Below are 18,509 nucleotides of genomic sequence, written 5' to 3'. Positions count from 1 at the left end.
ATTTTTTTTTTTTTTTAATGATGGGGGGGGGGGGGGATTCGCCATTACTAGAGCTAGCTACGTATTTTTAAAAATAACTAGTCCTGCATGGACCTGGTCGCGGTAGCTCAGTGATATATCGCTTGGTTTGTGGGCGGGAGGTCGTGAGTTCGAGAACCGTTACTATCATTGCCGCATCAAACCAAGACAGTGATTGCTCCTTTGCCAAACACTCGGCATTTAAAAGTGAGAATCACGGGTCTTTCCGTAATGACCTTAAAAACAGATATTCCGTATCGCTGCACAGGCGTTGGCACGATAAAGAACCGTCATTGCTACGGTCCTGTGTGCTAAGCACGTCTACATTTGTGGTATATCAGTGACGTTAACTAATGAAATCCTTCGTAACAAATCAAAATAAACATTTCCTGGATACAATCACGGGCACTGGAAGTTAATGTAAATATATAGTGTGTGCATGTATAAAAAAGGAAGGGTAGGACACTCTTTTTGAGGCAAATTCGGGTTTGGGTTATTGTGGGCGTTTCTCAAATGGCCTGACGCGATGAATCGTTCACATATACCTTACTTTCAATATATGTACGGTTTCTTTTCGTTCCAATGCCGTTCATTCGAAGAAAACGATGTTTTTACACCTCCAAGTGCCTAAGAATTTCGCTAGACTGTCTTACTTCCGGTTTAATCGCACTGAATCGAAAGGTAAGTTCTGATTGGTCAATGTGATAAACATTTATAAGTTTATGTCATATTCTTATTGGTTCTGAAATAATGATAAGAATATTTGAACTATAAAAACAAACATGGCTCATGTACTTAACCACTAGTCTCTAATACCATCATGAAGTAATAATTATGAGAATTATTTTCTCTACATATGTATTTATGGATTAGATAACGTGTGTCAATTCAGACTTCAATTTTATTATTAACCTATCAGAACTTACCTTTCGATTCAGTGCGATTAAACCGGAGGTAAGACAGTCTAGCGAAATTCTTAGGCACTTGGAGGTATAAAAACATCTTTTTCTTCGAATGAACGGCATTGGAACGGAAAGAAACCGTACATATATTGAAAGTAAGGTACATGTGAACGATTCATCGCGTCAGGCCGTTTGAGAAACGCCCACAATAACCCAAACCCGAATTTGCCTCAAAAAGAGTGTCCTACCCTTCCTTTTTTTATACATGCACACACTATATATTTACATTAACTTCCAGTGCCCGTGGATACAATACAAATGAAAAATTATGCAATGCAAATGGAAAATATAGAATACAAATGGAAAATTATACAATACAAATGAAAAAATATAGAATACAAATGGAAAATTATACAATACAAATGGAAAATTATACAATACAAATGGAAATTATACAATGCAAATGAAAAATTATACAATGCAAATGGAACATATAGAATACAAATGGAAAATTATGCAATACAAATGGAAAAAATCAAATATTGCAACGTTTGACATGCCATAGAAAACCATACGTTATTTGAGCATATGTGCCATTTTACAGAAATCTTGTAAAACCCTTGCTTGAGACGTTGATAGAGGTGTAAGTGAGAGAAAGGAACGACAACTCTGGGTAGAGATTGGAGGACCCATTGTAATACGTCACATTCACTCCGGGCCTGACATTTTTGTAATCCAATGATTTCGCGCACATGCAACTTTTCTAAACAATTATCGCCCTTTGTTTTTAATTTCTTACCTCAGAATATAATAATTGATATGACATAGGATTTTATATGTTGTGTTTTATTTCATTTGATTAAAAAAATATGTGGGAGCATTTTATCATTTTTTTAAAACTTGAAATTATAAGGAATACAAAAATGTCAGGCCAGGAGTGAATGTGACGTATTACAATGAGTCCTCGGTAAAGTCAATGTTTACACGGAATCGAATAAAGTGGATAGGATCGGAGGCAAATTTAAGTAGGCAAATGTTGTTAGTTATAAATACTGACGAGTTATATGATGATAAGATAAGATAAGTTTATTCCAATTTTGGGCCCAGAGGGCATAACAGTAAGACATTTTATAAAGAAGGAAATTCAAAAAAGAAAGAAAGTTTACAACATTAACTACAGGTTACAGAGACTGCAAACTGCGTGTGGATGCAGCATGTTGGGGAAACAAGTACATACATATATGAATTGCTAATCATGTATAGGTAGCAGGGGACAGTTTCGCATCAACTTTTTCAAAAAATGGAATTACCCCGTATTTGAAGTGATATTACATGAGTAAAAATGTATACAATAATTTTAGGATGCATGTCAAATGTAGCAGTCTCAAGCTGAGTGCTTAGTAAAAATGTTGATATACAACATGTAGGTGTCACCATGATTCCTAGCATATAGATGGGTGCAAATACGAAACTAAGACACGTGGTCAGTTGCTGAAGAAATTCCGGTGAAAACATGCAGGGTCTAGCAAAAGGTCTGTAGCTGTGAGGGAAGGTGGATGGCCCCATATGAGAGGTAGATTTTTGAGAAGGGCAGATAGGATTCTTGATTGTGCACAGTGTCTAAATCCCCATGTTTGGTACTGTGATGGTGTGGGGGTGGTGCGGATTAGCCCAAATGAGGGAAAATCAAAGCAAAAAAGGGGAACCTGCTCAGAGCATGTTTTGTGCACCAGCACCAGTATTTATAGATTACATGTAATTTAGGGTCATAATTTATTAACTACACTAATATGAAATACAAGTATTGACATAAAAGGGAAATATGATTTTTCATTAGTCTGTCATAATCTGACTTTGGTGTATACCCCCTATCCACATGTTTCAAAACCAAAGAAACTGTCCCCTGCCACCATATATGTTATATTCATTGCGCGGTGGTTCAAAGCGAAACTCGAGATTTCTCCAAAACGGCGTTTCAGTCCTGTTCGCTATGCTAACGCATAGCTCATGGCTTGGTCAATCAAGTGAATTTTATTGACTTTATTGATAAAATTTCAAACTCCTGTGATTACCACTTACAAGGCCTACTTGCTTCTATACGTATGACGTCTTATGTAGACTCTATGACAAAATCTGATGACGTTCTGCACAAATTTTGGTTTTCTACAGGCACATTATAAAACACTCTACAAGGGCGGATCCAGAGGGGAGGGGGGGGGGGTCCGGATCCCCCCTCCTTTTTTGCGAACAAAAAGTTTAAGATTCTTTGAGTCAAAATGATATGAAAGGTGGATACTTACATCATTCAAATCTACGATAAATAAGACTGATTATATTTACGATATTTTCGTCAGATACAAGTATCACTTTAAAAGATCTTTAAAAACAGTATAATGCAACATAAAAGTTTTTTTTAAGAAATAGACAATCTGAAACTGCATGAAAAAGAAGTGCCAGGAAACGCTCAGAATGTGGGATTTTGAACCATTTACACCAGAGCTTCCGGGGGAGTAACCTTTCTTTTTTCCCATTGCGAAATAAGGTCTGAGTATGCAGATTAAAGTGACTAGAACTTTGGAAACAAGTAGTAAATAAACTAAGCATTTTCATGTATACTTAAAGACAGTCTCACGATCTCCCCCTATAAGATGTTATGTAGCCCTACACCAGCAAAGGGGTATAAATGGGGGTAGGGGTGGAGGTTGTGAAAAGTACGTAAAAGATCAATTAAGTGCTAGACCCCCCTCCTTTCACAAATTCCTGGATCCGCCTATGCTCTATACTCTACCAGTTTGTTTAGATTGTGTCAAAACCCTGCAATGTATTCCTTATGCGCTGTTTGGGCTCTGGAATTAAAAAGACATTGATCTAATCTATTGTATTATAATTTCTCGCATGACTTGCCTACTGAGACCATTCTTCGCTAGCCAAGGATTTTCTGTCGCGACTTTGCTCCCCATAGTGGTGCCGAACGGAGTGGACCGAAAAACCCCTGGCTAGCGAAGATGCACTGACATTGATTGTGGATAGGGCTTCCGATTCGGTGCCCCTATATTTTTATATGCCAGTCGAAGACGGGACGTATTATGGTATGGCGTCGTCCGACTGTCTGTCCGGACCTTGTGGGCAGGATACAGACCGAACCGTAAGCTCCAGGATTTTAAAACTTGGTACATTTGATCAACATGATGAGAGGAAGATGCCCAATATTTTTCAAGATCAAGGGTCAAGGTCGTAGTATAACTTAGTATAGGAAAACCTTGTGGGCAGGATACAAACCGAACCGTAAGCTCCAGGATATTACAACTTGTTAAATTTGATCCCCATAATGAGAGGAAGATGGTATTTTTTAAAGGTCAGAAGTCGCAGGTCAAGGTCGTAGTATCACTCAGTAGGAAAACCTTGTGGGCATGATTCAAACCGAACCGTAAGCTCCAGGATATTGCAACTTGGTACATTTGATCACTATGATGATAGGAAAATGTCTATTATTTTTCAAGGTCAAACGTCAAGGTTGCAGTATCATATAGTAGGAAAACCTTGTAGGCAGAATACAGACGTACCAAACTGTCTAGGACCGTCAAACCTGGTACACATACACTTTATGCCAAGTGGAGGATGCCTATTGTTTTTCAAGGTCAAAGTCGCAGTAGGATACAGACCGAGCCGTTGGGGTTAGGACCATCAAACTTGGTAAACATACATCTTATGCCATGTGAAAATATTACATAGAGAGTACATGATTTGTCTGTTTTTATGATGCAAAGAAAGTATGTCAAAACCTGATGATTGAAGGCAAGTTCTACAAATCATGGTGTAAGAAAAACACCCCATGTAAGCTGTTCACGGGCGTAGTATGTACCGTACGCAGTACTCTTGTTTGATGTTCAAGCAATGCCTTTAGTATAGTGTATTTATGGTATGGTTTTTATTTCAAGGAAATCATACTTACAAACCTTGTTTATTTTGTTATAAATATTCCTAAGTGGGATTTGTTTATTTCTGGCCATGAGTACAATATCAAGCGGACATAGCAACTATTTCCCATAGTCTGGATACAACTGAACATATAGATATTCCTATGTAAAACTTTGATTTCCAAGTTTGGCACCAACCTACCCACGAGGCCCACAAATTGATCAAACTTAAATTGAATCTGCACTCTAGGAGATCTCTGTGTATAACGTGTAGCGGTCACCCAGCCAAGTACTGATCACGCTCTGCTCTCCGATGCTTAACTCGTGTGTGATCTAGAGAGAGACTCTTCTCCATCATTAGAAAATCTAGCTCACTTAGCGAGGCAGTGTAAGTTCTCTCCATGCTGTCCGCTACACATTCATATTAATACGAGTAATCAAGGTGTTTCTGTTCTCGTGAAGAAGATTTTTGACAATGTTATGAAGATATATTGGGTACCCCCCCTCCCTTCCCACTACTTCTGATGGTAGTAATGAATGTGAAGAATGAAAGCGTGAAAGTCGTGAACGAATTGTAACCATTTAGCGAAGGCTGAGATTCAATCCACCACTTTGAAAAACGATACTACGTGCCTGGAAGGGCCGTGCAGCACCCAGACGTTCCAATATTCCTAAACAGATGCCTGGAAGGGCCGTGCAGCACCCAGACGTTCCAATGTTCCTAAACAGATGTCTGGAAGGGCCGTGCAGCATCCAGACGTTCCAATATTCCTAAACAGATGCCTGGAAGGGCCGTGCAGCACCCAGACGTTCCAATATTCCTAAACAGATGCCTGGAAGAGTCGTGCAGCACCCAGACGTTCCAATATTCCTAAACAGATGCCTGGAAGGGCCGTGCAGCACCCAGACGTTCCAATGTTCCTAAACAGATGCCTGGAAGGGCCGTGCAGCACCCAGACGTTCCAATGTTCCTAAACAGATGCCTGGAAGGGCCGTGCAGCACCCAGACGTTCCAATGTTCCTAAACAGATGCCTGGAAGGGTCGTGCAGCACCCAGACGTTCCAATATTCCTAAACAGATGCCTGGAAGGGCCGTGTAGCACCCAGACGTTCCAATGTTCCTAAACAGATGCCTGGAAGGGCCGTGCAGCACCCAGACGTTCCAATGTTCCTAAACAGATGCCTGGAAGGGCCGTGCAGCACCCAGACGTTCCAATGTTCCTAAACAGATGCCTGGAAGGGCCGTGCAGCACCCAGACGTTCCAATATTCCTAAACAGATTGGTTTTTTTTTTTTAAATCTATATCATTCAGTATTTAAATAACACATTAACCTATCGGTAATTTATCTATGATGGAAGTCGGCGATGGCGTACTTGACGAAATCCGGATAGGCTCAAAAAGTCCAACTCGTTATAATAAGTTAGTATCTCGTTATAACGAGTTGGTTATTTCGTTATAACGAGTTAATTATCTAGTCGGATTTCGTACATAGTCAAGGGTCCCCCCCAACCCCTCCAAAAAATCCCCCACATTCAAATCGTGCAGGGACAAATAGAATATGGAAACCAAAAAAAATGTTTTACTGGGGATGGTTGGATTTTTCGTGCTCGGTCGATATGCTTTTTTGTGAAGTCGATATCTATGGATCGACCGATTGAAAGGGCTATATTTGTATAATATATATACAGTGGCGTAGCTAGGTTTGAAATATTTGTAAGCAGGGGGTGGGGGGGGGGGGGGGGGGCGGTAGCCCCCCAGAAGCTGAGGACATTTTTTTTTTGTAATATGTAATAAAAAATTTAACGAAAATATTTGTAAGCACGTGCATACAGTGCTACAGTGTAGCTACGCCACTGATACACACACACACACACATATATATATATATATACTTTTGACGTATGTGAGGAACTATTCACGTGATTTCTAAACTTATTACCCCTCCACGAGCGCGGGATTCAAGTCTGTACAGCGTATAGGCCATTTAAATGCATTGTCAATATAAATACTCACTTTATCTCTTATCTGTACGTCTTTCCATTTGACTGTAACTGCTAAGCTGGATTTAGAAATACACCTAGTCGACAAACGATTACTAACTTATCAATCAATGATCCAAACCAAAAGTAGGTAGATTGACACCCGGAAGAAATATAGCGAGGTAAGTCAGTGTAAAGTTTAAGACAATGCATAATAATAGTTGCAAGTATATTCAATACATTTTGTCTGTAGTCTGTACTAGTATTCACATGTTTAGTTGTCACGCTACTTCAGAGATTTGTTTTTAGATGGATTGTAAATAATCCAGGTGATACCGATTACCATGGACACTGGTTCAGACTTTCTGGGTACAGTCAACACTTCTGTGAGTGATGGTTCAGACTTTCTGGAATATCTACCCGCCAATGACATCACACATCTCTCAGTCGTTAACGATGATTACAACAGATTCATAGATGACTCCAATATAGAAGCAAGTGCCATTGTGTGCATTGAAGATGATAGATTGGTATGCTATGACCGAGGCTCAGAAAGCCTAAGGCTACTGAGTGCGGATCTCTCAGTCCAGAGCCGTATTAACGTTGGTGTTCGTTGCACTGCTATGGCGTATATGAAGGACAATGAGGTTGCACTTTCGTCAAAGGGGAGAATCATGACTTATAAAATTGCAGGCACTGAATTCATTAAACAGGAGCGGGAGTGGAACATCGACGGCTTCATTACCGCCATGTCGTTCTCTTCCCACAAATTAGCCATTTTCTTCACTACGAGAAACCCAGCAGGACAACTCCGTATAAAACTAATAGACACGGAGCACCATACGTCAGAAGTACTCAATCAAACCTTCCACGATATAGAGGACTACCACTTCAACTCATTCCGCCTTCTCTTAACTAACGTAGGCGTGGTACTATGTGATCTAAATGATCACGTGGTGTGTATCAACCAATCTGACGGCTCCATTATTTGGAATCAACCAGTAGAAAAGCCTAGTAGCGTTCTCCTAATTTCGCATCCATCGGAATGCTTGTTGGTGATTGGTCCTCACCATGGTAACATTACCGTACTTAATGCAAGGACGGGAAAGCGTTTAACTTCGGTAACGGGAGAGATGAGTATCAAAGGGCGAAATGTTGTGGCTGTCCAAACCACGATGAACAGTATGGTCACAGTGGAGAATAAAAACAGTGTTTGTCTACTCAGGAAAGTTAGTCTCCAACTAACTTAGCTACTCTGTGTTTTACATGTACTTTTTACACAATGTATACTGTTATTATGAAAGTTGTACAATTTTTGTGGCTTTAAGAACTGAAAATGTCATCTATACCTTCAATTAAAGATTGTCTCTATTACTTTGAAAATGAAAATTTCATGATATTAAAATCGCCAATAATTAAAAATATGCTATGATATTCAGTCCGAGAATTAGTCCTTTTATTTGCTTATGCATTTGAATTATCTCCCCTCGGAGCCCACTTGGAATTTACTTTGGACCCATTGATTGAGGGGCCTAAACACTGAATATATGCCTTACCGCCTTTACCCCTTATGAAATATCGGACCCACCACGCTGACGTAATAATTGAAACAGAGCGACTGTTTCACACTTATCCTGATCGAGTATAGTGGTGGTACAGTAAATCAAAGACAAACTAGAAAATTACTACGTCTTTCAACTCCATGTTAAAATCAGCATTTCGCAAATTCTAAGGTCGTTATAACGATCTAGTTTGCCATTACAACCTATCATTGGGTCAAAAGCTGTCTGACGTGTTTCATGCCGATTGTTAGACCGTTCTTGGCACACTGATTTTGACTACGGATAACTCCGTTTACCTAATCAAGATATAGGGCTCATGGCGGGTGTGACCGATCGACAGGGAATGCTTACTCCTCCTAGGCACCTGACCCACCTCTGGTATGTATCCATGGGTCTGTGTTTGCCCAACTCTCTATTTTGTATTACTTGTAGGAGTTATGAGATTGATCACTGTTCGTTATATCCACCTTTTCTTCATCAAGCGGAAGCCCCGTTTCATGGTAGGCGTTACCACTAATGTTTAGATTGCATTGCATTGATCACACTCTGTGGAACGTCACGTACAACTGGCAACGTTCCAGTAAATAGATGGAAAATTCTAATGGAATGTAACACAACATATGAACTAAACCACGTAACACAAGAATTGGTGGAAAACATCAAATTATTATATTCTACCATAGTCAAATAATTATCTATATGATCAGGTACCAAGGAGAAGTAAGCAGCCCCTGTCTACCGGTCACACCCGTCGTGAGCCAAATGTCTTGGTCAGGTAAACGGAACAATCCGTAGTTAAAATCAGTACGTAGATTGATTGATTGATATTTTCCGCCACACTCAACAATTTTTTCAGTTACAGTGTATCTGGTGACGTCCAGTTTTTATTGGTGGACGAAAGAACCCAGATACAATGTACCTGAGAAGAGACCAGGGACCTTTCGAAAGTAAACTGGAAAACTTTCTCACTTACCGGCGCGAGCGGGATTCGAACCCTTGCCGACCAGAGGTGAGAGAGCGCGATGCTCTAACCACTCGGCCATGGAGGCCCTTAAAAAAAGAGTATGTAAAAACGGCCTAACAATTGGTATTAATTAAACACATCAAATAGCATTCGACACAGTGAGAGCTTGTATTTCTTTGCAAATTAGATCTTAAGCACCTGATACTACATCTGGTATGTCCAGGGGTCTGTGTATTTCCTTAATTTTAAATCTTTTATAATATTTATGAGATTGATCACTGTTCGTTTTCTTCACTTGCTTATTATCATAACGGCCATAGAAATTGCGAAATGCTGACTCTAAACGAGACTGTTGGAACTCCTGTAAAATCAACTTATTTGTATCCCGTGGGGATCAGGGTTAGAATAGGTCCTCAGTACCCCTTGCTTGACGTAAGAGGCGACTAAATGGGGCGGTCCTTTGGATGAGACCGTAAAAACCGAAGCCCCGTGTCACAGGTGTGGCACGATGAAAATCCCTCTCTGCTCAAAGGCTGTAAGCGCCGAGCATACACCTAAACCTTTCACCGGCAATGGTGACGTCTCCATATGAGAGAAAAATTCTCGAAACAATATACAATCAATCAACTTATTTGTCAGTAGCCTGCCTCGATTAAAAAAATTATCATACGTAGAACATGCTCTCGCGCATCGAATGAGTTGAAAATCATAAACACCATATGCAGGTGATCATGGAATATTGCTACACAAATATAGGAAGCTGACTATGAAGATTATAATTACATTAAGTTATATTACAGATGCTTGATTCTACAATGGGACATAGTAATATAATTTAATCCAAATGTCGGGCGCAATAATTGAATGGATATTTTTTTTTAAAGTAATTAAAAATATCTTATATGTTACTTTGGCCTGCAAAAGTTATAGCCAAAGCAACTGAAGTGTGAATAGCGTGTATAGATATTATGTACATATCCCCTCTACCCAACGAAATCCCGAAACGTACAGCTTTGAGGGTTTTTCTAGTAACTAAAAATAGCGTTTTATTTAGCGTCTTTAATTCAAAATTTTTATTTTGTTGGCAAAGAATGTTTTTAAGATTGTTTTGTTACAAACACTGTATCAATTTATCGTGATCATGAAAACAATGCTCCAAGACTTAATTTTTCAACATAACGAAATTAAAATTTTCATCCTGTGCGGTATCAGTACAAAGCACTTTGTGACCAGTATAAAACGGATATTCGAGCTGTAGACCCATGTTTTGTTGCAGTTTTCGGAGACAGGAGGCAATGAATGCAGTCATTCCATATATGTTTTTTTAGTTGAACGATCGTACGTTGCATTTGCATGGCGTATTCCCCGGAAACTCAAAGGACCGACATTCTCAGAGGGGTATCATTTGAAGCCAAGTACCTTGTGTTATTATTAGTAACCCTAACCATACAGTGTTTGTTTACATATGTTAAACATACTTTTAAAAGGTCACAGGATATCCGAGACTTAGACGCATCAAATAAAGTAGAATTTTGCTGTGTTTTAAATTTACGTTTGATGTTTAATTATTTGATTAAACAACAATTCAATCTGTCTTTGATTGAATTGTGCCAATAAAAAGACAATTTTTAAAAAAGAATTTCAATTTTCCATTGAATCTTAAAGTTAGGATTTGTGAATAATACAAAAATAAAGGTGGTTTCATGGGGAACCTTTGCGTTATCCACGCAAGATCAAAATACCCCCCCCCCCCCTCGTCTTTCTCTCAGATCTGGGGAAACTGGACCAATAAAATACGACGGGGAATTGATTCGAGGACGACTTACAGAACCGAGATTCTGAAGAAGTGGTATTAATGAATGTCCACAGCCGCTGGTATTGACAACTTCTCCTTGTATCAAACAAGCCCTGTCTCCTTCAGTTGACAGAAAACGTGTACACGCGATACATCAAATCCCCTTCTTCCGTCTCCAGTTACCTATTCCTGACGGCGTCATGTCCAGTGCTTTATTTCTACCACCAACTTCTTGTTCATCGGAGATGATTTTATAACCTCTAGCCTAGAAAACCGTTTGTTTGCTTTGTATTGCTCGTCTTTGCTGTCTGTAAGCATAATACACCAGTCTCTGTTTAAAAAGTCTCAATTGATTAAATAAATGTACAACGCACCATCTCGATTTCATACTATTTGAACAGTTCAATTTATTTACTGGCTCATCAGAGTAACATATATTCACAATACTTATAGACATGTATATAGAGATATTAGATATATTTAAGTTTTAAAACACATTAGTCTGGATCATTTTACTTTCATTTCTGTGGGATTACGTTATTCCCTGCCGGCAAAAATAGTGTACTATATTTATCAATATTGATACCCACATTGTTAACATTCGTCAGAAATTTTATGAAAAACAAATGTCTCCCTAGCTCCCCAAATTGAAAGTGCTCAAAATGAAACCTCCCCGTAATCTACTGCATGGTATGGAGGAGAAAGCATGAGTAGGAACATAGCCATTATTAACTCCGATAAGTCACATAGGAGAAGTGTTTACAAACTATTTTACACCTCCATCCCTCAGATCCACTATAACTTTAAGGATAACAATTGGATCCTCCTGTCCTTACAATATGCACATCTACAAATGGCATTGAAGTATTGTACAAATTGTCAAGTCTATCGGATCATCCACTCCTCTTGGATCCACTATAACTTTTAGGAAAATAATTGATCCTCCTGTCCCGACAATATGCACATCTAACAATGGTAATCAAACATTGTACAAAGTTTCAAATCTGTCATATAAGCCATATAGGAGAAATGTTCACAAGATATTTTACATCCTCCACCCTTCTTAGATCCACTATAACTTTAAGGAAAATAATTGGATCCTCCTGTCCCGACAATATGCACATCTACAAATGGCAATGAAGCATTGAATCTATCCGACAAGCCATATAGGAGGAGAAGCGTTCACAAGATTCTGTGACGGACGAACAGAAAGTACAAAAACAATGTCTTTCCCTAAAAAAAGGGGGACATAGATAGCTGTCATTTCAATTGTTAAAGATATCGAAGGTAAAACTAGAATATGATATACAGTTACTTAGTACTTGGAATTATCCTATAAGTATCATGTGACTCATATATGACATGGGCACGATATGAGCTGAAAATTTTCTAATTTTGTTTTTCCATTTTTAATGTTCAAAATGTTCAACTAAGGTATTTCTGATAATCAGCCAAAACTTGAATGTCAGTTGTCGAGATACATGGGAGATATGCAGAGTTCACAATTCTTTGTTATGTAAACAAGGCTCGTGCACAGGTTAAATGTACTATAACAGTTTCGTTTAAAGCACTTTTTTCAATGCTATTTTCTATAGAGCAATCTACAAGTAAACAAACCTTGTTTACTGAACAAAGAATTATGAGTGCTGTATCTCACTTGTAAGTCAAGAACCGATATTTCAAATGTTGGTTGACCATTACAGCGAATTACAAAAGACCGGTTGAGTTTTCTATTGCCTGCTGGATTGATCAATAGACAAAAGACACTGAAATCAACTCAGATTTACCTGTAAAAGCAATCTACGCTTGAGTAACTCTGTGACCTGAATTCAGACCAAATGTGATACTTTGCTGACCAAATTGTAAAGTATATTCATCAATCCAGCAGGCAATTGAAAACTCAACCTGTCTTTTGTAATTCGCTGTAAAAAACTTTATAATTATGCATTGTAAACAATGAAAATGGAAAAATGAAATTTAAAAATCTTCAGCTGAAATCGTGTCCATGCCACTTTAAAGCAACACAAGTTGTAACTAACCTGACGGTAAATCAATTGTAACTAACCTGACGGTAAATCAATTGTAACTAACCTGACGGTAAATCAATTGTAACTAACCTGACGGTAAATCAATTGTAACTAACCTGACGGTAAATCAATTGTAACTAACCTGACGGTAAATAAATTGAATAATAAAGAACATTATATAATCTACTTGGATAGTTGAAAATACCGTCAGTTATAAAGCTTGTATTGCATTCACGGTCTCTTTTTTAAATACAAGTTTTAAGAGTACTAAACTCTTGATTTTAAAACAAAAATAAAAAATATTTTGGCGTCAATTCAAATTCCTAATGAAGGAAGAATTTGCGACTTCTCCTATATCGCTCATGATTGTACTATTACTTGTCATGGTTTCCTTTCCTTGTTCCGCCGCTTTGATGTCCATCTCCTCGTCACATCCTTAACCAAATTCGTACGTATTGTCAAGTGCCAGGGAAATTATTTCAGCTATCATTTCGTAATTTTAAAACCCTACCGCCGTGAATCAGTGCACTGGTGCTTTGATCAAAGCGAATATGATGGACTAAAAGGGGGGGGGGGGGGTTCGATACATTTTTTGATGCCAAAGCAACTGCCTGGCTCTTTCTACCGCTGATATCTGTAACTTTCACTGTGTACTGCAAACTACATGAATGTTCTACTGAAGTAAATGCACCAAGTAAAAGGTATACAGTCGATCTTTGAGGGGTACTAGTGCAAACTTGGAGGGGTACTGCTACATATTTACAGAATTTGAGGGGTACTGCTACAGACTCTGAGGAGTACTCCTACAGACTTTGAGGCAATATGTAGCATAATTAGCATCTCTACAAACCAATTATACAAAAAATAGATAATGAAAATATCACCCGTTGTCCGTCAATCTAATCAAAATTAGCTGTTTTGAATCTTCTACCACTTCTCAAACGGTAGCGGATTCAAAACAGCTAATTTTAATTTGATTGGTTGGCCGTCGTCCGTCAACTTCTTCTCCAGAACCACTGGGCCAATTTCAACCAAACTTGGCGAAAAGCATCCTTGGGTAAAGGGAATTCAAGTTTATCAAAATGAAGGGTCATGCTCCCTTCAAATGGGGGATAATAACGAAAATGCAAAAATCTACTTCTCAAGAACCACTGTGCCAGACAAGTTGAAATTTAAATGTTCAAGATACCAAATATAGTTCAGATTCAAGGTTGTTAAAATCATAGATAGCCCCTGGGAATAGGGTGGGGCCACACTAGGGGGTCAAAGTTTTATATGCTGATACATATATGCAAAATATCTTTAAAATATCTCTTGAACTATTTAAGCTAGCGTTTTCATATTTTGTACATATGTATTCCTTACGGCAAGACCTTTCATGTGACACAATGGTGTTATGATCTTTTGATCGTGGAGTTTGACCAACTATAAGAAAGGCTGCCAGGACTATTTAATGATTCCTGAACTATTCAAAGTAGGGCTTTCATATTCTGTACATAGATTCTTTACGGCAAGGCCTTGTAATCTACGCTTGAGTAACTCTGTGACCTAAATTCAGACCAAATGTGATACTTTGCTGACCAAATTGTAAAGTATATTCATCAATGCAGCAGGCAATTGAAAACTCAACCTGTCTTTTGTAATTCGCTGTAAAAAACTTTATAATTATGCATTGTAAACAATGAAAATGGAAAAATGAAATTTAAAATTCTTCAGCTGAAATCGTGTCCATGCCACTTTAAAGCAATACAAGTTGTAACTAACCTGACGGTAAATAAATTGTAACTAACCTGACGGTAAATCAATTGTAACTAACCTGACGGTAAATCAATTGTAACTAACCTGACGGTAAATCAATTGTAACTAACCTGACGGTAAATCAATTGTAACTAACCTGACGGTAAATAAATTGAATAATAAAGAACATTATATAATCTACTTGGATAGTTGAAAATACCGTCAGTTATAAAGCTTGTATTGCATTCACGGTCTCTTTTTTAAATACAATTTTTAAGAGTACTAAACTCTGATTTTAAAACAAAAATAAAAAATATTTTGGCGTCAATTCAAATTCCTAATGAAGGAAGAATTTGCGACAACTTCTCCTATATCGCTCATGATTGTACTATTACTTGTCATGGTTTCCTTTCCTTGTTCCGCCGCTTTGATGTCCATCTCCTCGTCACATCCTTAACCAAATTCGTACGTATTGTCAAGTGCCAGGGAAATTATTTCAGCTATCATTTCGTAATTTTAAAACCCTACCGCCGTGAATCAGTGCACTGGTGCTTTGATCAAAGCGAATATGATGGACTAAAAGGGGGGGGGGGGTTCGATACATTTTTTGATGCCAAAGCAACTGCCTGGCTCTTTCTACCGCTGATATCTGTAACTTTCACTGTGTACTGCAAACTACATGAATGTTCTACTGAAGTAAATGCACCAAGTAAAAGGTATACAGTCGATCTTTGAGGGGTACTAGTGCAAACTTGGAGGGGTACTGCTACATATTTACAGAATTTGAGGGGTACTGCTACAGACTCTGAGGAGTACTCCTACAGACTTTGAGGCAATATGTAGCATAATTAGCATCTCTACAAACCAATTATACAAAAAATAGATAATGAAAATATCACCCGTTGTCCGTCAATCTAATCAAAATTAGCTGTTTTGAATCTTCTACCACTTCTCAAACGGTAGCGGATTCAAAACAGCTAATTTTAATTTGATTGGTTGGCCGTCGTCCGTCAACTTCTTCTCCAGAACCACTGGGCCAATTTCAACCAAACTTGGCGAAAAGCATCCTTGGGTAAAGGGAATTCAAGTTTATCAAAATGAAGGGTCATGCTCCCTTCAAATGGGGGATAATAACGAAAATGCAAAAATCTACTTCTCAAGAACCACTGTGCCAGACAAGTTGAAATTTAAATGTTCAAGCTACCAAATATAGTTCAGATTCAAGGTTGTTAAAATCATGCCCCCCCCCCGGGGGGGGGGGGGGGTATGATGGGGCCATAATAGGGGATCAAAGTTTTACATTGCAAATACATGTATATAGGGAAAATCTTCTCAAGAACCACTGGGTCAGAAAAGTTGAAATTTTCATGAAAACTTCCTGATATAGTGCAGATTCAAGTTTGTTAAAATCATAGATAGCCCCTGGGAATAGGGTGGGGCCACACTAGGGGGTCAAAGTTTTATATGCTGATACATATATGCAAAATATCTTTAAAATATCTCTTGAACTATTTAAGCTAGCGTTTTCATATTTTGTACATATGTATTCCTTACGGCAAGACCTTTCATGTGATACAATGGTGTTATGATCTTTTGATCGTGGAGTTTGACCAACTATAAGAAAGGCTGCCAGGACTATTTAATAATTCCTGAACTATTCAAAGTAGGGCTTTCATATTCTGTACATAGATTCTTTACGGCAAGGCCTTGTCATACTTTGGTGTTGACCTTGAACAACGGCAGGGCCAAGGTGGCTCAAGTGAACGATGTGGCTCCTGACCCTCTTGTTAGAATAATATTTCCCCCAAAACTTAATGACTGAAGAGGTTCAAAACAATATACATGTATGTACTTATAAGTTCATATTTAACTCCTTTCGCACATTTTCAAGTTCTTGTAATTATTGAAATTGTCTGTATTATTCATAATTTTGAACATTTTATTTGTTATTAAAATATGATTATCATCAACTCCGATCTTACAACGTTTGAATTTTGTTACAGGGGAACTTCCTTTTCCAGACAGTTTAAAGCGGCACATTTTTTTTTTTTAGAGATAAAAAAATTTGACGGTCATCAAAAAGGAAAAACAAAGATATTGCAACGCGGTCGATAATGACTCGTGTCAGCTTACATTGGTTATTGTTGCATGTGAACATACGTGATAATATTTAGGCAAGCAAAAAAAAAATCCCCTTGGAAACAATTCACTTAAAGCTGATAATTATAATTAGTAGGCGTGACTGTCTCTAACAGTAACAAGTATTCTCCTAAGATTTTTAGGAAGAGACACACATAACGCCCACTAATAAAATCTACCACTCAGAGTGAAATAATGAGAAATTCAACAACTAACTATACATAAGTTAACATCAAGTATTCCGTACAATGATATTCACGTCGTTCTCTTGTTCAGGGTTAACTTCACAAATAACTTTGTAATTTTTAAAAAAACCAAACAAAACCCCCGCAAAATATTGGTAACTTTCGAGAGATGGTGAAATAAAAATTTCATTTTCAAACATAAATACATTACCCGGCCTTCTGCGGTTTCATCATATCATATTTATATTACATTATAACCTGATACGATCAATGTGTTTTTGCAAATAACTTAATAAATTATGAGATTATCTTTTTCTGAGTGAAATTTTGGATGTGTGATAGAATCTATTTGGGTGCATGTGCTCTAAGACACATGATTAAAACAATAGCTGATAATGTCTGTCGAATACGGAATTCTTGGTTAGCTATAGAGTTGTTCAAGCTATTTAAATACAAAACTAATATTTGAATGACAGAGTTTTAAAACTATAGACCTACTTTAATTAATTGTTTATACTTAATTAAAGGGACATTAGCTGTCATTTTGTCACCAAAAACTGAATTAAAAGAAAATGTCTCTATATCATATATTTCAGTAATAACATCAGTACTTGATTATTACAAACACTTCTTAACCTCAAAGCAGGCACATGGATATGTAATTTTGGAGATTAAGTAATTATTGTCTTACAAGACAATAATCCTTCCTTATATATTTCTTTACACTAAGAGCAGTTATCTTACGTAGTCTTAAGTCTCTATTGTTTTTGTACCAAATAAATGTTTTTATTAGTCTTTAATATATATATTCCTATGCCATCGAGATATTTTGAGAGAAAAAAGTGTTGCCATCACTTTCAGTTAACGCCCTTAAAAATCCAAAATTCTTACGTAATAGACGCTTCGAACCTTGCAACGCATGTTACATGGTTCAAGTACCTCCTTAATTTCGAGGCAGGTTTTAATATTTTTAATAAAAGCATATTGCTTAATTTCTTTCGTCACCAGGTTTTATTTATCCTGATGGCGCCGCGTCTCACCAGTCGATAGAGGCGAGATTTCCAGTCACAGTAGGCGTTGGCACATTAAAAAACCCCTCACTGCTACCACCCTATAAGCTCCTGGCATTGGTCAACGCAACACTTCGTCTGGATCTGAAGACTTCACTACAAGAATGAAAGAGTCTCAAAAGCAACAAGCATTTATTCCTAATACAGTTGTTAGGTTTTGACATTTTTTGGTACATATATATTCCGTGTATTTAAGTTTTTGCATATAATTA

At 37.8% G+C, this 18,509-nt stretch overlaps 1 protein-coding gene across 2 annotated transcripts; it reads left to right on the top strand.

Annotated features, from left to right (window-relative positions):
- Nucleotides 1-2,429: 2,429 nt before the first annotated feature.
- LOC125667903 (uncharacterized) lies at nt 2,430-8,256 on the top strand. 2 transcript variants are annotated; one of them, XM_048901583.2, is made up of 2 exons: nt 2,430-2,493; nt 7,128-8,256. In XM_048901583.2, the coding sequence occupies exon 2, from the start codon at nt 7,163-7,165 to the stop codon at nt 8,066-8,068; it is 906 nt and encodes a 301-aa protein (XP_048757540.2). In that variant the 5' UTR covers nt 2,430-2,493; nt 7,128-7,162; the 3' UTR covers nt 8,069-8,256. The 2 variants fall into 2 exon arrangements, with proteins under 2 accessions (XP_048757540.2, XP_048757539.2); XM_048901582.2 differs by lacking the exon at nt 2,430-2,493 and adding an exon at nt 6,789-7,000.
- The last annotated feature ends 10,253 nt before the right edge of the window (nt 8,257-18,509 follow it).

The sequence above is a fragment of the Ostrea edulis genome, chromosome 4 (assembly GCF_947568905.1).
Source record: "Ostrea edulis chromosome 4, xbOstEdul1.1, whole genome shotgun sequence".
In the NCBI taxonomy this organism is placed as follows: domain Eukaryota; kingdom Metazoa; phylum Mollusca; class Bivalvia; order Ostreida; family Ostreidae; genus Ostrea; species Ostrea edulis.
This window is presented reverse-complemented; position numbering and strand designations above follow the sequence as displayed.